Raw genomic sequence first — 20,180 nt, 5'->3', positions numbered from 1 at the left:
GCAATACAGTGTCGTAGAGACAGAAGGGACGCATTGCTACCCCTAACCACCCCACAGACTGATTGCAGAGAAACAAAAGCCCCTATTGCATATGTTGTGAAGCTGCTTCCATCTGCTGAAAATAGTTTTGCTTCATTTAAATAAATGGATTCAAATCCAGGGGAAGCCGGCTTCATGCTATATTGAATAGGGAAGGAGTAATCCTGCGTCACAAATTTATTAGTGTGCAACACTTTTTAAAGTGGATGAGGAGGTGCTGGCTAGGATCTCTTTTGTGGAAATATCATAAAGAGAGCTTGGAGATCCCTTGTGCCACACTCTTATAGATCCCTCTAGACTGTATTAAATGTAAATAAAACGTGGTTGCTTCATTTTATTAACGGCCAGTCCTCGCTTATCCGACGGAATGCGTCCCGCAAACCACCGTCAGATAACGGCCCATCAGATTGCGGGTCCATGTTAATCCGTGGCGGTGAGCGTCGGATTAGCGCTTCCGACGTCGGATAATGCGGACTGCAGTATGCAGCGTCGGATAAGGCATTTGACGGAAAGCGGGCCGTCGGATACCGAGGACCACCTGTACATTTAATACAGTCTAGAGAGTGAGATAAGAGTGAGGAACAAGGGATCTCCTAACTCTCTTTTTGATATATTGGATAGGGACGTAAGTATGAACACCACATTTTTCTTGTAAAGCCTTGACTGCAGACTGACACTGTGCACTCACACATCCTAGTGCCCATATAACGCTTTGTATCTCTCTCTCTAGGACTTCAGGATAGAGTGCAGAGCTTGCCAGATATCAACAGTAAGTTTCATCAGCAGGTAAAATATGTGTTGTTTAACCCCTTGTTACTGACTAGTTCAGAATAATAAGTATATTTTTTACTATATATACTACTAAAATATGCACATATAATTATAATTTCAACATGTTTTAACTCATGACTGTGGTATATAAGGAGATACGGATTTATATATGAACATTTGCTCATAAATGTCCCACCTTTCAAAATATATCAAATAGTCCAGCGGTGCGCAAACTGAGGGACGCGCCCCCCAGGGAGGGCGGGAGATTTTTCTGGGGGGGCGAGGGGCTGTTGCAGTGGTCCCGCGCTCTTCCCCAAGGCATATAATTTAATGCTGGGGGATTGCGTGAGGCCCCTGCAACAAAAAAAATTACCTGGCAGTGCGGCGTGAGATGACGCAGCGGGGTCATGTGACGTGACCGCCGTCAAATGATGCTGCGGGTCACATGACCTGACGTCACGTGACCCTGTGACGCGACTGGAAGGTAGGAGGGGGGGCACAGCTTTGGCACAGGCCAGACAGGGGGGTGCAGCAGGAAAAGTTTGCGCTCCCCTGAAATAGTCCACCATCCGTTTCTTTTATCAATTTATTCAGAGACAATAGAAAACATCTTTCACAGCATCATTTCAGTCGGTTACATCAATCGGGCGTACAGAATTTAGTTATAGAGTGGAGAATCCTTAGTTGTTCTTAGATTGGTGGTGTTAAATTATTCTGAATTCTATCAATTCAAATATACTCTTTATAGATTTTCTTCCACCAGTCTTATCATAGTAACCACCTGTTTTTCTCAGTGTCAGCCCAAAATGCTCTTGGGTAATCAACAACATTAAACTACAGTGTCTTCCTTTAGCAATATTTACTGTGATTTGAAAGAACCTCTTTGTTCTGCCACTAAGTAACTATAATTAATCATATGTTCCTTATCTTTTAAGACCCATCTCTATTGTATGGTCTTACTACTATTTAACTAACCTTTGAATCTTCTTTGCTCTACCTCAGTAATAAGATAAATAGATTTATACATAGCCCTTTCCTGCGAAATAACCAACTAAAAAGGGGGCAGGATAAGATAGAGATAAAGGCAGCAATACCCACACTAACACCAGAGTGGGATACACATCCGAAAATAAAAATACTTTCACTCAGCCGCATGCTTTTAACTGACAATAACTCTGTTTGATCCCGTCTGGCCCAGTGAGAGCTCTGGGGAAGTGACTCTGAGTTGAAACCTGTTGAGTTTTTGCTGTGTCCCTCACTAGGAGAATACCTGCGCCAGGCCAGGTCCGGGATGTACCTTGATGGGGATGAGATGGAGGACACAATGGACAGCGCAGAGGCTCAGCGGTATAGCATGGTATGTGCACACCTCCGCATACTCTGTCCTTGGCTCTGCTGCATTCTTCTTTTCGGGTGTCCTATCTCTCTGTGCAATGCCCTAATCACAAGGGAACCATATACCACTGTATAAAGCATTAGTAAGACCATACCATGAAATGGAGTACAGTTGTGGTCACCACTCCTTAGAAAATACATTATGGAACGAGAGAGTGCAGAGAAGAGCCACCAAATTAATATAGGGGATGGACAATCTAACTTATAAGGAGAGACTAGCTAAATTAGATTTATTTAAATTATAAAGAGGCGTCTAAGAGGGGAAATTATATGATAACTATATACAAATATATTCATCCCAAGGGCAGTACAAGGAGCTTTCAAAATAACTATTCATCCCAAGGGCAGTACTAACGACACATGGTCATCCCTCCTTAAGGTTGTAGGAAGGAGATTTCACCAGCAACAAAGGAAATGGTTCTTTCCAGTAAGGGCAGTTAAAATGTGGAATTCATTACCCATGGAGACTGTGATGGCAGATACAATAGATAGCTTTAAAAAAAAAAGTTGGACATCTTTTAAGAATGGAAAGGTATACAGGGATATACCAAATAAGTAAACATGGGAAGGATGTTGATCCAGGCAGAACTCTGATTGTAATTATTTGGAGTCAGGAAGGAATTTATTATTATGAGATATCATTGGATGATATGTCACTGGGGTTGTTTGCCTTCCTCTGGATCAAAATACTGTGAATGCAAATATAGAATAAGTATCTGTCGTCTAAATGTAACATACAGTAAGTTGAAGTCAATGGACATATGTCTTTTATCAACCTCACCTACTAAGTAACTATGTGACATGCACTCCTCAATGAGCTGTAATTGTAATAAGGGGCTCATGAGATGGACTGCTCAATCAGATTCGCTTATACATCACAGCATCTCATTGTGAAGCAGCAACGAAGAGGTTAAAGCAGTAATAAACCCGCAGATTAAGGTTATCATGTTTTATTTCATAGGCACCAACATGCTTTGCAGTGCAGTACAAAGGGGTGGTAGACAGTAGCATACAGAAGAAATGATCAATACCCAACAGCCAATTGTCACACACACGCACACACACTCACTCACTCACACACTCACACACAGTGAGGGAGAGATTACGACTCAAAAGAGTTTACAATGTAATAATTTTTAATCTGGTTAACCCTTTGCTGTTAGAGGGGCTTTGCATAAAGATATACATTGCTGTGCAATGTGTTGCCCACCCCTAGCACAGGAGGCATTATCAAGGAAATCACAACTGCACTAATAAGAAGATCATTCATTCTACATGTATAAATACATTGATAAGCGCATTATACAGGTAGCTGGATGTAGGGTTGTGAGAGATTGGCAGGACCCATACAAACTGCTCTTTCCCCTTAGATCTCTCTGTCACCCTCCCCTACAGCTGATTGCACGATATAAGGATGTCCTGGGGACAGGTGTCCACTCACTGAGTAAATAGGAGCATGGACGGGCTATGGGCACAGGAAATGGACGAGCAGAGATCAGATTTAAACCCCTTCCATCAATAAGATAGAAAGGGTTAACTCCATCAACCTGTAGAACCAGGAACATATCAGGGTGTAGATATAAATGCAGCCTCAACATACACTATCAATGACCGAAGGCTACATACGAAGTCATGTCATGCAAATCTCACTCAAACAGTCCGGTCTCCAAATGCGGCCTAAAATAGATTGAACAGAAGGCAGCATATAATAATTGTGCTAGCAATACGTAAAATAAATCAATTGTTGTCAATTTAAAGTAGCGAATATCAGATCCACAAATACAGGAGTAGTGGTACTTTGCACACCTTACAACGATCACACTCTTCTAGAATTGTAATATTATCACTGTATGAGATTTAAAACCTCTATTGAATACAGAAGATGAGTAGGGATGTTTGAAGTACAGGGTTTATTGATCAAATTCTACGGCTTCAAAACATATTTATCAAAGAGCAGGGATCCCATTAAAACCAGTGGCATATGTTTGCTTTGATCAGCCTAGTTTTGCAGCCTGAGACCTTTATACGTAGACCCCACAGTGTTGTAGCCCAGCGGGGCAGTATTGCTGTTGTTTTGGCTTCTGAATGTCTGCACATTATATTAAATACACCTCTGTAAATTATAGAGACGCACGAGGGGAAATATGAGCATTTTCTAGCACAAGGTGTTAGACAATAGGGAATAAAACAAGACAGGGATTACGCAGGCTCTCAGGTTTCACAGCATAACTGAAAGAAACGTCTCCACTAGTTGGGCCAAACTATCACCAATTCCTACAGTATGTTGTAATGTTTGTATAGATGGGTTTTGCACTTGAGCCAGAGGTTGAATTATGAGCTCTGGATTCTGATCACACCATTACCCCAGCTGCAGCCATGTCACTTACTTCTGCTTGTGATACATGGTAGCCCAACTCCTGCCATGCACCATGCCGTGCAAAGCAGTGGGGAAAGGATGAAACGGGAATATGCTTTTGGAAGGGATGACGTGGGACTTGGCTTGGGCCTTTTCTGATTGATTGCTTCACTGCTCCCCCGTCTTTGTCTTCTGAAGATGCGTAAGACCAAGCGCCTGCTGTCCGTTCACCCCTTTGACTTTGAGATGGACTCTGAGTACTCAGCTCAGTCTCGCAGACAGTCCATGCAGCTCTCTCCAACTCTTGAGAAGGATGTCTTCCAGGTACCTCTGGGTGTGGGGCTGTCCCTGTCTTCTCCTCCCCTCTCTGCTCCCTTCCAGATCCAGGTGGATCCACATGGCTGGTATTTTAACCCATTTTTTACAGGATGGGATATATATGCATTTATGTGGAATTATACACACTGCAAACCCTTTCAATAACCGTAAGGTCCTCGCTTTGTCACATGCTGGGAGGGATAGAACCAATGGGATTCTGCTTGTGTCACTAGGTCACCATGCGGTGGAAGGGTCAAACCCAACAAGCTGAGTCAATTCTGTCACAGTGTTCCTGGAACATGACAATTGTCCTATGCTTAAAACCAGAGACAGAACATGATACACAGACAGAGCTCAATGCTACATCCATTGACACAAATACACGGTACAGTGCCTATATATATATATAGATAGATAGATAGATAGATAGATAGATAGATAGATAGATAGATAGATAGATAGATAGATATAGATATATCAATATATATCTATATATAGATATCTTTTGAATAAAATGGTCTTTTAGTTTAACTCTTTGGCCAAAGTGTCGTAAGCCCTTGAGCCCCTCCAAGACAGACCACGTCTCAACCGTCCTAACACTAATTGTCCTATGCTCCCTGAGTCTCAGTGTTATTGCTGTACAGTATGTCACACATGATTACGCCTGTGTTTTACCCTTCAGAAGTAGAGATGTATTTGATGGCACCTCTGTCACCTTGTCCCTCAGTCCTTCTCTGAGTACACTGGCTCTGGGAAAGACACAGCCCAGAAGGAGTCCCTCATTGCCGAGGCTGAGCTGGCATCCATGTTCCACCACCTCCTGCAGGAGCAGGGGCAGTTAGTGCCCACCCCTGAGCAGGGGTTCAGCACCGAGGTTCGTCTGACTGTCAACTCTCGTCGCCGGAGCCTGGAAATTAACCGGAGGCCCAGTGAGTATGACCCAAACACTCTCCAGGTACAGCAATACCTGGGATTAGCAATACAACATAAAAGGGAACGAGAGGACTTTCTGTCCTAAAGAGCTGACTATCTTGAAAGAGGTCAGCTGGTGGGAAGAGACCCTATCCAGCATGGAGTGACTCTTGCTCACTGGGAGGCAGTTTAATTAAACAAGTCGTACTCAGTTAAACTATTTCAGTACCTGTCTAGAACCACCAAATCTGTTTCGATCCCCAGGCCTTGCCAACTCTGGAGATAGAAGAAACAAAAGGCCATATTTACTAAGTAGTCTTCTGCCTTTAAAGCATCATAAATTCAATGGGGTGTAAGGCGTCTTATGGCAGGAGACTGCTTAGTAGATATGACCCTAAATATCTGCAGGAAGTTCTGGTTTCGGTGGGCATGTGATAGCACACGAGGGAGGGGTGGTTGCAATAACCAATGCTGTGTTCTGCACATCAAACATTTGTTTTTATGTATAGTAACGTGTGCGTCAGATTTAAGAAAGTTCTTACTGAAGAAATCTGATAGACCACCTGCTGTATGTCTCCACGCACCTGGCAATATTATCAATGCTAAAAAGGGAAAAATATGGTGGAAAGGACGTTGGATAAATGCTGTTATCACTAGTGTAACTCTTTGCTTGCTTCTCTTTCCGCTTTCCGCTCCATGTATCCTCTCCCCTCATCACGGGGAGAAGAACATGAACAAATACCTTTGATAAACAGATGAGGGGTGACTATTTAACCTTTATGGAGGAGGATACGTAGATATGGGTTACAGTTTGTTCACATGGACAATGTTTGAGTGTTTGAGTTTTCTGAAGATCACACCTCTCATTCAATTGGAACTGACTCAAATAATGTCTCATTTCTCCACTTCATCTGCTTCCCACCTCCCTCCCGTCCTCCAGACCTCCCCTTCCTAACCGAATCCCAAGAGAACAACCCCTACCCCGACCCCCAACTAACTCGCACCCGCTATATCCCCAAAGGCAGCCCTTCCCTTGCACCCAAAGGGTCACAGTATTCTGGGGACATGGACACCTCGGAGGAGGAAGGGGGGACTGTCCCCAAAGTGCCCCCCAAACGCAGGAGTCGGGCGTCTTCCCAGGAGAATGTGCATCATTCTGGCATTCAGGTAACAGCTAGGCTGAACAGATGTCAACCTATTGGTGAAACCGAGGGCAGGGCATGTTTACACATATAGTCGTGTGTATGAAGTGATGGAGAGAGATGCTGTGTCTTGCACCCCGGGTCATACCAGCATCTCTCATTCCTGTCCTGCCAGTACTATTCCTGCACCCAAAAGTGTGAAAACAGAAGCAGGTGTTGAATTAACTAACCTACGCTTTTATTTCCGTGAAGAAAATATTAGTAATTTTTTTTTTTTTTACATCACTGTTGGTTTAGTTTTTTTTTGTATACCCTTTAACCACTACACCCAGCTCAGTTAGAGCCTCTGTTCCTTTTCTGGTGTGACATGGTCACAGCACACAGAGCCCGCGCTGAGTTCTGGTGTGCCGGACACAGTGTGCATTCAGGGGATATAATTAGACCCCTTCCATTCACTGCTCTCGCACGCTAATTAGAATCACTGTTCAGCCTCACTTTTGATGTAAATGTTTTTCCTTTTCTCACTTCCCTCTTGTGCTCATGTGGTCCATTTGTACGTCTTTTGTTAATTAGATCTTCCTGCTCCTTGTTCTTGTTGTGAGTGCCTCTCCGAACCAGACATAAAGCTGCACACCCCGAAAATCATGAACTGAAAAGCCACTTCATCAGATTAATGGCCAATTATCATTATACTGGACTCTTCTGTGCCACAGTGACAGGAAAGTTACCAAAGGACTCTTTAAAAAGAAAACTCTGCCCAATTCAGGATGGCCAATCATGGAGCTCTGCCCAACTCAGGATGGCCAATCAGGGAGCTCTGCCCAACTCAGTATGGCCAATCAGGGAGCTCTGCCCAACTCAGGATGGCCAATCAGGGAGCTCTGCCCATCATAGCCAGCAAATTAGGGAATCTTTGTGAAATACAACTGGCCAAATTGGAGACATTTTACAAACTAAAACCAGCTGTTGCAAAGATTCTTGACCCTCTCAGCGAGGAAAGTTATAGAGCTGCTGACCAACTCGGTGCTCTGGGCAGATACTATTAATGTGACCATTTGATGAATCCCTCCAATTCACTGCATTGTGTTTAAGGCTCTGCAGCTTTTCACATACAGCTGATAATGTAGTTCAAGGTGCCACCTGGTGGTTAGGCCAAGAGCTGCACTTATAGTGAGCTCTCCACTCTTTAGGCCTCGGTCCCAGTGCCCGCGGCTGCGCGTGCGACACAGTGCGCGCCCCGAAGAAGGTACGGACCACTATGGGGCCGGCCCCAGTTAGTGCATGCGCGCACATGACCAAGCGCGAGTGGTGCGACCAGATTTTTGAAAGTCAAGATATTTGACTTTTGGTGCGGCGACTGAGCGATGGCCACGTCACGGTGGCGGTTCAGCCAATGAGGGCGAACCAGCCACGTGATGTCATTGCCACGCCCCCGCCATGCCTCCCGGGCATGCTCTTCTCTGACTTGCCAAGACGCGCGTCCCATCGCGACCCCTTAACCACAGATGGCATCTGAAACTGGTGTATGCGCTGCCAGGCGCTCTGACGCGAGCGTGCATGCAGTGACTGGGGCCACCGCATGCGTCGGAGCGCATGGCGGCACGTGCACACGTAAAGGCTGCGATCAGTGGACTCACCTGCTCACTCACTTCTGCGATGGCACACCAGACGAGGGGGCGCGGCCTTGACGTCACATCCTCTCTCATTGGTTGAAATTGACTTCACTCTGATTGGCGTTAAAACATCTTCGCTCTCATTGGTTAACAGGAAATCACGTGACGCCGTCGCCGCATGAAAAGATAAAATTCTTGTCTCCTCAAAATGCGGTCGCCCATCGCGCTATTTGCAGGTGCGTGCAGGTAGTGACTGGGGCCAGCCCCATAGAGGTCCATATCTTGTTCCCGCCGTAGCGCATGTAGCCGCAAGCAGTGGGGGCGAGGCCTTAACCATTCCCTACCTCTAGACTAGAGGTGGCCAATGCCAGGGCCTCAAGGGCCACCAACAGGTCAGGTTTTCAGGATATCCCTGCTTCAGCATAGGTGGCTCAATCATTATGGCTGAGCCACTGATTGAGTCATCTGTGCTGAAGCAGGGATATGCAACATCCAAATGACAAAGTATATACTTAAATACTTATCTGTTTGTCTTCTCATAATTATGGGTCACTTAGTTCAACTCTATGGCCAAAGCATTATAAGCCTGAAGCCACATCACGGCATGATCCCTCTGCAGGTCCTAACACTGACTGTGAACATTCCCATTTACCTCTGTAATGGAGGGAGAAATGTCTTAATAGGCCACATCAGGGCATGACCAATTTGCATGTGTTAGGACCTGCAGAGTGGTCATGCCGTGACGTGGCTGCAGGCTTATAATGCTTTGGCCAAAGGGTTTAACTAAATGACCCATACTTATGAGACGACAACCAGATAAGCATTTAACTATATACTTTGTCATTTGGATGTTAAATTGGGGCTTGTGTTTTTTGTTGTGTACAGTATATTTGGTCACACCCAATAATAATCCTTTTGACACACATATATATACTAGCTGATATACCCGGCGTTGCCCGGGCGTGGAAGGGCAGGGGGCATGGAGTGGAAGGGCGGGGGGGAGGGGCGTTGAAGGGCGGGGGGAGGGGCATTGAAGGGCGGGGGGGGGCTAAGGGGCGTAGAAGGGTGGGGAGGGCAAAGGGCAGGGGGGCAAAGGGCAGGGAGGGGGGGCGAGGGGTGGGGGGGGCAAAGGGCAGGGAGGGGTGGGGGGGGCAAAGGGCAGGGAGGGGCGGGGGGGCAAAGGGCAGGGAGGGGTGGGGGCGGGGGGGCAGGGGGCAGGGAGGGGCGGGGGGGTGGGGGGTTGCAGGGAGGGGCGGGTTGGGCAGGGAGGGGAGGAGCGGGGCAAAGGGCAGGGGGAGGGAGGGCAGGGGGAGGGAGGGCAGGGGGCAAAGGGCAGGGGGCAAAGGGCAGGGGGCAAAGGGCAGGGGAGGGAGGGCAGGGGGCAAAGGGCAGAGGAGGGAGGGCAGGGGGCAAAGGCGGGAGGGCAGGGGAGGGAGGGCAGGGGGCAAAGGGCAGGGGAGGGCAGTGGAGGGAGGGCAGGGGGCAAAGGGCAGGGGGAGGGAGGGCAGAGGGCAGGGGGATGGAGGGCAGGGGTCAAAGGGCAGGGGGAGGGAGGGCAGGGGGCAAAGGGCAGGGGGAGGGAGGGCAGGGGGCAATGGGCAGGGGGGGCAGGGGCAAAAGGGCAGGGGGAAAAGGGCAGGGGGGGCAGGGTGCAAAGGGCAGGGGTCAAAGGGCAGGGGGCAAAGGGCTGGGGGGCATGGGGAGGAGGGGCAGGTGGAGGGAGGGCAGGGGGCAAAGGGCAGGGGGAGGGAGGGGGCAAAGGGCATGGGGCAAAGGGCAGGGGGAAAGGGCAGGGGGAGGGAGGGCAGCAGAGGGGGCAGGGGGCAGGGAGGGTAGGGGGGGCAGGGAGGGTAGGGGGGGGGCAAAGGGCAGGGTGAGTCAGGGACGTGTTAAATAACCCATTCCCCTGCGTGTACACACCTTGCACATGGCCGCGCGGGTCCCGGCCGCCCTCCTCCTCCACCTCGGGCTCCTCAGCGGAGAGGCTGAGACGCTCCGGTGAGGAGGTGCTGTGCCTCCCGCGGGGAGAGGCGGAGACAGCCGGAGGAGCGCCCGCGGGGACGGGGAGTGGCATGTGTGAGGGGAGAGCCGCAGAGAGCGTGCTCTGTGTGTGTGGGTGGGGGGGATAAGCGGGGCGGGGGGTAAACAGGGGGGGGCGTGAGCGGGGGGGAGAGCGGGGGGAGGGAGCTGGTGGGGGGTGAGGGAGAGCGCCGGGTGAGGGAGTGGCCTATGGGTGGTGAGAGCCGTGGGGAGTGCTCTCGGGGATGGTCAGCTGGGGGAGCGGCCTATGTGAGGGGAGAGCCGCAGAGAGCGTGGGGGTGGGGGGGGGGAAGGGGGTGGTGTGTGTGTGTGTGTGTGTGTCCCCGTCTCTCTTTTGGCCCGTCACTCCGCCTCAGGCCAATGAGAGATGTGCGGGGGCGGCCCAAGGGAGCAATCTCATTGGCCTGGCCCAAGGTCCAAGGTGATTGCCGCTAGGGACACAGGGAGGGACACAGGGAGACACATACAGACATAGAAACATATGACGCTTTCACAAATATATAGTAAGATATATATATTTATTATTTATTTTTGTGGTGGGTGTTGGGTTTAGAGCGTGCTGGGATTGTGTGTGTTTTCTGAAGCAGGGTTATCCGGAAAACCTGACTTGTGGTGACCCTTGAGCACTGGAGTTGCCCACCCCTGCGTTAGACGGAAGAGCAGTGAGGGTGCTGGTGATCCAGGTAAATGCTGGGTCTTGGAGACATGGAGACTTTCAGGACAGAGCGATCACACTATAAGAATGACGAGTTTGCACGTACATTTTTGCCTGTTGGCAATTATAATAGTTATTCTTTCAGTGTAACTAATTCCATATTAGCACATGGAAATATGAACAGGTACAGTGACTCCTTGACCCGAAGAACTTGCAATCCACAAACAAGGACTTGGAGTATTCTTCTGGCCTCCAGAGCATGAGACTATTACACTCCTCCTGCATCTGTCTGTCTGTGCTTCCTCTTGGGTTGGTTTTGGTGGTGGGATGCATTCTCCTGGTGCTGGGATCTTCTCCTGGTGTTGAGATCTTCTGGTGGTGGGATCCTTCCTATCTGCTTCTCTGTCCTATTTCGCAGATCACTGAGCTCAACAAGCGTATGCTCGCCATTGAACGGATGTTGAACCGTCTAGAGGAGAGAATATCAGGACATTCAGATGAGGTAACCCCCTCCCTCCATTCTGGTGCTTGCAGACAGTACCTTCCACACGTACTACTGTATATACCTCACAGAACTGCCCAACCTGCTTACAACTTGTGTGTCACTTTGAATGAGCTGTCTTCAGTCGTTCACCTCTGTAGGAAGATGCCTGGTATCTAATACAGACATTGCCCCATGAATAACAGCACTACAATGGTATAATATTGATCCAAAATACTCTTATTAGAAAAGACGAATCACAATACCAGTTCAACAGCTTAGTAACTTTTGTATACACGCTACAAAATCTCACCTTTTTCTTTTCATGCTGTAGATCTGTGGAGAGACGTCATTGTTTCTGCTGGCACTAAGGAGTTAAATGGCAGCTTTCTTCACACAGGAATGAATAGTTTTGCTTTCTAATGATAACGTGTGTTTTGTGGTCTCCAGTGATAACATCTACACCATGTTGTAAGAAGGACAGTTGAATGTGCTTATTTAGCTTATCTGAATTCTCTCATTTATATGGACAAAGGGTTCAGTGGTTTCCCCTATAACATTGTCCTCTGGGTTCTAAGGGTTTTGGCGAGAGCAAGAACCCATGCACCAGTCTGACAGCATCCAATCCTTCAGTCCACAGGCCTCGGGGTGCTCACAGATGCTGACCTGGAGGAGAAGACATTGAAGAGGAAGATAGGAGAGCTCGCTAGCAACATCAGTGACAAGGGAGGGTCCTCAGAGGAGGAAAAGAACATGAAACTCAGAGCAGCGCTGAGCTCCTCCAGCGAGGGACAGTCCAACCAAGCTCAGAAGGTAAACAAAGAGAGAGAACTGTAGACAGTCAGAAACAGAGAGAGACAGAGGCCCATGATTCACTACGCTCTAATAAAGGGTATCACAGCTCAATCCTGCTTTAATTGCCATTGACTTGAATGTCCCTTTAACATGGGATCAAGGTCCACTACCCGATGTTGGTGAATCTCTCCGAGAGTGATACAGACAGAGAGGGATGGAAAGAGAGAGAGAGTGTGTCTGCGAGCTGGTGATAGTAGGGCCGATGACGGGGGGAGAACCGGGACAGCCATTCCAGGCACAGCAGAGGAGTGGGGCCTGGCTGGGCGTCTTTCCTCCATTGGCCTCTCACTCTATCACCTAATGGGTGTGGATGGGCTCTGGCTACCAACCCCTTCTTCTCCCTACACTGCTGAAGCATAAAATCTAATTCTACTGCCGTGAGACATTGCGGTAGGTGTGGGTGTCTGAGAGTTAATCGCTTTCCTGGTACACATGATTGGTGTGTAGATGTGATTTAAACAGAGGTTTGTCCTGAGTTTGTAAGCAGCATAATGAGTGGGAGCAGGATGAAGAATGCCACTCTGCACATCTTGCCACATGTATGTGCACGTGGAGCAGCTGTTCCGGGAGTATACCTCTGTGGGAAGTGTGTACAGGTGCTCTCTTTGGTGTCTCCGTTTGCTGATCTGAATAGGCAATTTGCAACATTGAGTGACATCAGCAACATTGAAAAGTGTTTATGAACAGGGTCTGACTGGGACTAGAAAGGAAGAGGCAGGCCTGTTCTGAGCTGACCAATCACAATAGATTTTACAGATTGAGTGGAGATATTGGGGGAGTGTCAGGGCCGGAATGGCAAGGCTTGTGGGAGACTGATTCCTTTAGCAGCCAGGGGAACAGTCCCCAGCACATAGGGGACTCTGGATACTCAGAGACCTAGGCAGGTTGTGGGGATAGGGGATCAACCAGTAGTGGGGTACATAGGGCAATCTGTTGCTATGACCCCATGAACCGTACAGTATGTTGTGTTGCGGCTACTTGGGTTCAGCATATTGTTGATCAGGTACAGAGATTGTTGGGAGGGACTGGGATTCGTTGGAAACAATAACAAAGTTAAAGGAAGATGGAGGGTCCTAAAAATGTATTTCAGGGAAGTGATATCTCTACAGAAGGACTTGGATCAACTGAAAGCTTGGCAGGTAAATGGCAGATTGGGTTTATTGCACATAAATGTAAGGTTATGCATTTGGGAAGCAAGAATAATCATGCTTCATACAAACTAAATAGAATAAAATGAGGTAAATCCTTGACGGGGAAGGATTTAGGAGTAGACAGCAGGGTTAGCAATAGTGCTCAATGTTAGGAAGTAGCTGCAAAGGCCAACAGGATATTATCGTGCAAAAAAACAGATAGCATAATTTTGCCATTGCATAATTTCTTGGTAAGACCACACCTTCACCGTTGGGCACCGTTTCATATAAACGACATTATGGAACTTGAAAAAGTGCAGAGACGTGCCACCAAATTAATAAAGGGGATGGAAGGTCTGACTTACTGTATGAGGAAACACTATCCAAGTTAGGTTTGATTACATTAGAAAAGAGGCATCTAACAGGGAATATAATACCTATTTACAAATATATTCACATTTAATACAAGGAACTTTCGAGGGAACTTTTGAAGTGAAACTTCTTTGGCGGCAGGAGTGAATTTCCTTAGTTGGAGACAGAAGTGACGTCATGAGAGCAAAAGAGGCCGTCGGTGCACGTCAGTGTGGGCACACGCATGCGCAGAAGCCGTTGGCTCGGCGCACATGCACAGTAGCCGTCGGCTCGGCATACAGCAGGGTCCTCGGGCCTTTGCACATGCGCAGACATTGTCGGCTCGCGCATGCACAGATGCGGCTATCGCCGCGATCAAGCGCATGTGGGCCTTTGCGTTTGCGCAGAAGAATTGGAGGTTGTCACCCGTGGATCAATATACATACATAATATGGGATAAGTATATCCATCAACAAAGGGTGAGAGAGACAGAGCAAGCAATAGAGAAAGAGATGTTCTTTGCACACACGTGGAACTTTACGCATATACATTCACATTCATTCTCTCACACACATTGACACCCACACTGACTTGTTCATAGAGATTGGCAGTCACTCACATACACACACACGTGCTCAAACAGGTTTTGCAATGCAAGGCAGGCCTCTAGCATCAATAGTGTTACCAAGGCCAGCATGTAGACAATCTGCATCTTTTTTTATTCCAACATTCACATGGAGTATATATATTATTTTTTACTGAAGGTGTTGTGAGGGACGTAACTGCCCATTCACGTGAATACGCCAGGAGGTGTCTTGTGGAATAGCACAGTATAATTCTGCCCTGCAATACAATGTGAGCGGGCAATAGCAAAAGAGTACATACATGTTAGGCAAAAGAGTACATATATGTTAGGCAAAAGAGTACATATATGTTAGGCAAAAGAGTATATATACTGTATGTTAGGCAAAAGAGTACATATATGTTAGGCAAAAGAGTACATATATGTTAGGCAAAAGAGTACATATATGTTAGGCAAAAGAGTACATATATGTTAGGCAAAAGAGTACATACAGTAGATGTTAAGAAAAACTAAGACAATAAGGAGGTCACTGCCCCAGGAAGCTTACAATCTAGGAGGGGAGTGAAGACACAAGGAATAGTGCGCATGAGTAAATTTGGGCCTGTAACAGGGACTTATCTCTGCGTACCTCTGAACACGTCTCTGACAGGGCCCCCAAATGTCTCACACAGTCACTGGGTACTGTGTGTTCTTGCTGCTGATTCTCAGTAAGCACTGACTATGCATATGGGAGGAGGTTGCAAATAACTCCACTCCTGTGCTGTGCGCGTCTCTCTGATGCTCCATTAGCGGAGGGCTCGGGTCAGCACTCCTGGTTGTTGCTAATGGGGTCCTGGTGAGGAGCTCTCCTGATGCGCTAAGAGGTGCTTGTGAAGCTGAGGGTTACACAGGTTGCCACTTCTTACTCATGGGGCCATTATAACTATCGCACATCATCAAGGCGCCAAGGAGACAAAAGGAGAGGTTCTTTTAATACAAATAAAGAGGCCCTCAGGGTGTGTGTACGCATATGTTTGTGTGTGTATGCATGTGTTTCTGTATGCGAGTGTGTGTGTATGCATGTGTTTATGTATGCGAGTACAGTATGTGTGTATATGTGTTTGTGTGTGTATGCATGTGTTTCTGTATGCGAGTGTGTGTGCATGCATGTATTTATGTATGCGAGTACAGTATGTGTGTGTATGTGTTTGTTTGTGTGTCTGCATGTGTTTATGTATGCGAGTGTGTGTGTATGCATGTGTTTCTGTATCCGAGTACAGTATGTGTGTATGTGTTTGTTTGTGTGTCTGCATGTGTTTCTGTATGCAAGTACAGTATGTGTGTGTATGTGTTTGTTTGTGTGTGCATGCGTTTATGTACGAATGTGTGCATGCATGTGTTTATGTATGCGAGTACAGTATGTGTGTGTATGTGTTTGTTTGTGTGTCTGCATGTGTTTATGTATGCGTGTGTGTATGCATGTGTTTCTGTATGCAAGTACAGTATGTGTGTGTATGTGTTTGTTTGTGTGTGCATGCGTTTATGTACGAATGTGTGCATGCATGTGTTTATGTATGCGAGTACAGTATGTGTGTGTATGTGTTTGTTTGTGTGTCTGCATGTGTTTATGTATGCGTGTGTGTATGCATGTGTTTCTGTATGCATGTGTTTCTGTATGCGAGTACAGTATGTGTGTGTGTATGTGTTTGTTTGTGTGTGCATGCGTTTATGTACGAATGTGTGCATGCATGTGTTATGTATGCGAGTACAGTATGTGTGTGTATGTGTTTGTTTGTGTGTCTGCATGTGTTTATGTATGCGTGTGTGTATGCATGTGTTTCTGTATGCAAGTACAGTATGTGTGTGTATGTGTTTGTTTGTGTGTGCATGCGTTTATGTACGAATGTGTGCATGCATGTGTTTATGTATGCGAGTACAGTATGTGTGTGTATGTGTTTGTTTGTGTGTCTGCATGTGTTTATGTATGCGTGTGTGTATGCATGTGTTTCTGTATGCATGTGTTTCTGTATGCGAGTACAGTATGTGTGTGTGTATGTGTTTGTTTGTGTGTGCATGCGTTTATGTACGAATGTGTGCATGCATGTGTTTATGTATGCGAGTACAGTATGTGTGTGTATGTGTTTGTTTGTGTGTCTGCATGTGTTTATGTATGCGAGTGTGTGTGTATGCATGTTTTTCTGTATGCGAGTACAGTATGTGTGTATGTGTTTGTTTGTGTGTCTGCATGTGTTTCTGTATGCGTGTGTGTATGTGTTTGTTTGTGTGTGCATGCGTTTATGTACGAATGTGTGTATGCATGTGTTTATGTATGCGAGTACAGTATGTGTGTGTATGTGCATGTGTTTATATATGCAAGTGTATGTTTATGGAAGTGTGCATGCATATGAGTGTGTGTGTATGCGAGTACAGTATGTGTGAGTGTATATTTATGTATTAGTGTGTGTGTGTGTGTATGTATGTGTGCACAAGTTTGTGAATGTGAGTGTGTGTGATTACCGAGATAGTCTGTGAGTTGGAGGGTGTTGGTGTAATTGCGTCTTTGTGCTATTTTCTCTCTATTTTTTTTAGAACTTAGATTTTAATTGTTTTTTTAATGCAGTACAAAAACATACATCCGCTGTTTCTTTTAACACACCAACACCAATCCTGTTTAACAACAAATCCAAAGAAAAGTAGAATCCAAAATAAGAGGGGGGGGGGAGGGAACGATCCCCTGTCTAGCACCTCTTTCTTGTGACAGCATATCAGGTAAAAATATATTCGAACTCGGGTTGTATATGTGCATCTTTTCCCTGCACGGTCTCAGCTCCTTCTCGCCCCTCAACAGACTCTGAGTCCCTGGATGCCCAACATCTATCGCTACCATCAAACGAGAACACATCTGAAACTATCAAAGCCAAATTGTGGTCATCTCCACCCCTGGGATGTCTGTCTGTGCCAGCCAAGGCATCCAGACTTTTAAAAAATCTACGCCAGTGTCATGGAATAGACTTGTCAATTTTTCCATCTGGCACACAAACCAAATTCTGTCCCAGAATTTTAGGGATTGATGGAATTGTGTTCTGTTTCCATAATGCTGCGATCTCACACCTTGTCGCTGTTGCAAAATGAGCAACCACTTTATTTTCTACTTTGGCTAGGTCCAGTGTTGGCCTATTTAGACGGGAAAGCCACGGGTCCATTGGAATTGCGAGGTCAACAAATCCTCTGTAGCCACTCTCTAATCCTCTCCCATACGGGGGCAGGAACTCAGCATATGTAACAGGTCAGCGGATTCTCCACATTGTCTTGGACATAGTGGGAGTATCCCGTTAGAAACTTAGATAGTTTGAGTGGTGAGATAACATCTCATTAATACCTTACAGTATATGCGTTCTCTTTTAATGTCATGCATATCGAACTTTTAGCCATCGCCGTCCTCTCTTCTGCCTCCAGAACCTCTCCCAGATCTACCTCCCACTGTGTCATGTAGCTTAATTTGTGTGTCACTTTAGGGCCAGAACCAGTGACTTCTCTATATATTTGCGATGTGAGTCCGCGGGTGTCAGTCTCTATAAGACAGAGCTTTTCAAATGTAGTCAATGGGGGGGCTGGGATTGAGTTTATTGTAAAATGCTCTGATCTGGAGATATCTATAGAATTCAGAGTGAGGAATGTTATTATCTGATCTCATTAGTTCGAATGATTTGATGCTATTATTGCCCTCCAGATCTCGAAGTCTTTTATAGCCTTTTTGTTTCCAGATTGAAAATCGGCGCTGTTCATAGCTGGAGCAAAGTCTGCAAATAAGGGCCATCAATTAATTCTCAGGTGGCAAGGCGCATTTAAATTTGGAGGCTTCCCAGATTGACGACGAGTTAGTCTTTGAGGATAGCGGCGTTTTAACAGTCTTCCATGCTATTTTTGGACCCAAATTAGGTTATTTAACTCCAGTGGGGGAGCAAACCTCTCTCTCCAATGCCACCCATCTTTTCAATTCTGGGTCTGTCTGCCATTGGGAAACTTGACATAATTGTGCCGCTTTATAATAAGACAACAAGCAAGGTACCGACCACCAGCCCTTCCGGAGAGGTTTGTTTCAATAAGATCTGCCTCATCACTCTCGCTTTTTTACCTCCCCAAATAAACTTGGAGATCACAGACTGAAGCGAGAGTATGTCCTTCAGTCTCAGTGGCACTGGTAGAGTCTGGAATAAATATTAGATACGTGGGAGGCGTTTCATTTGAATGCTATATATTATCCCGATCTAAGAGATATTGTGGGTTGACAATTTTCTAATGTCCTCTCTTAAAGATTGAATGAGTTTGGGAAAGTTCGCCTTATAAATGGTCTTATATTCTTTGGTGATGTGTATCCCTAATTATTGGATAGCTTTGTGTTGCCAATTAAAATTAAAGTTGATCGCTATTAATTTTTCTGTCACCTTCGGTAGATTTATATTCAGCGCTTCTGATTTGGTTTGGATAATCTTAGAGCATGATATCTTATTGAATTTCCCCACCAAGTCAAACAGATTTGGTAGCGAGGTGAGGGGTTTAGATAACATAAGGAAGACGTCATCTGCGTACAGTGCAACTTTATGTGTTTGGTTGGAGGTGGGAAGGGGGGGAGAGGAGGTGGGAAGGGGGGGAGGAGGTGGGAAGGGGGGGGGGGAGGAGGTGGGAAGGGGGGGGAGGAGGTGGGAAGGGGGGGGAGGAGGTGGGAAGGGGGGGGGAGGAGGTGGGAAGGGGGGAGAGGAGGTGGGAAGGGGGGGGAGAGGAGGTGGGAAGGGGGGGGGAGAGGAGGTGGGAAGGGGGGGAGAGGAGGTGGGAAGGGGGGGGAGAGGAGGTGGGAAGGGGGGGAGGAGGTGGGAAGGGGGGGAGAGGAGGTGGGAAGGGGGGAGAGGAGGTGGGAAGGGGGGGGAGAGGAGGTGGGAAGGGGGGGGGAGAGGAGGTGGGAAGGGGGGGGGGAGGTGGGAAGGGGGGGGAGGAGGTGGGAAGGGGGGGGGAGAGGAGGTGGGAAGGGGGGGGGAGAGGAGGTGGGAAGGGGGGGAGAGGAGGTGGGAAGTGGGGGGGGAGAGGAGGTGGGAAGGGGGGGGGAGAGGAGGTGGGAAGGGGGGGAGAGGAGGTGGGAAGGGGGGGGAGAGGAGGTGGGAAGGGGGGGGAGAGGAGGTGGGAAGGGGGGGGAGAGGAGGTGGGAAGGGGGGGGAGAGGAGGTGGGAAGGGGGGGGAGGAGGTGGGAAGGGGGGGGGAGAGGAGGTGGGAAGGGGGGGAGAGGAGGTGGGAAGGGGGGGGGGGAGAGGAGGTGGGAAGGCGGGGGAGAGGAGGTGGGAAGGGGGGGGGAGGAGGTGGGAAGGGGGGGGGGAGGAGGTGGGAAGGGGGGGAGAGGAGGTGGGAAGGGGGGGGAGAAGGTGGGAAGGGGGGGGGAGGAGGTGGGAAGGGGGGGGAGGAGGTGGGAAGGGGGGGAGGAGGTGGGAAGGGGGGGGGAGGAGGTGGGAAGGGGGAAGGGGGGGGGAGGAGGTGGGAAGGGGGGGGGAGGAGGTGGGAAGGGGGGGGGAGG

The 20,180-nt window shown here is 47.7% G+C and overlaps 1 protein-coding gene across 11 annotated transcripts in view; it reads left to right on the top strand.

Annotated features, from left to right (window-relative positions):
• Positions 1–20,180, top strand: part of MLPH (melanophilin) — a 76,932-nt gene that overhangs the window by 34,718 nt on the left and 22,034 nt on the right. For 7 of the 11 annotated variants that reach the window (XM_075607331.1, XM_075607336.1, XM_075607330.1 and 4 more), the window contains 7 exons: positions 770–808; positions 2,073–2,167; positions 4,760–4,885; positions 5,607–5,808; positions 6,732–6,958; positions 11,660–11,743; positions 12,356–12,535. In XM_075607331.1, coding sequence (XP_075463446.1) covers positions 770–808; positions 2,073–2,167; positions 4,760–4,885; positions 5,607–5,808; positions 6,732–6,958; positions 11,660–11,743; positions 12,356–12,535 — 953 coding nt within the window. The remainder of the gene's footprint in view (positions 1–769; positions 809–2,072; positions 2,168–4,759; positions 4,886–5,606; positions 5,809–6,731; positions 6,959–11,659; positions 11,744–12,355; positions 12,536–20,180) is intronic. The other 4 variants (XM_075607337.1, XM_075607338.1, XM_075607339.1 and 1 more) reach the window with 4 other exon arrangements.

This window comes from Ascaphus truei, chromosome 7 (assembly GCF_040206685.1).
Source record: "Ascaphus truei isolate aAscTru1 chromosome 7, aAscTru1.hap1, whole genome shotgun sequence".
Lineage (NCBI taxonomy): Eukaryota > Metazoa > Chordata > Amphibia > Anura > Ascaphidae > Ascaphus > Ascaphus truei.
Note: the sequence above shows the minus strand (reverse complement) of the source record. Positions and strands in the feature narration are given on the sequence as shown.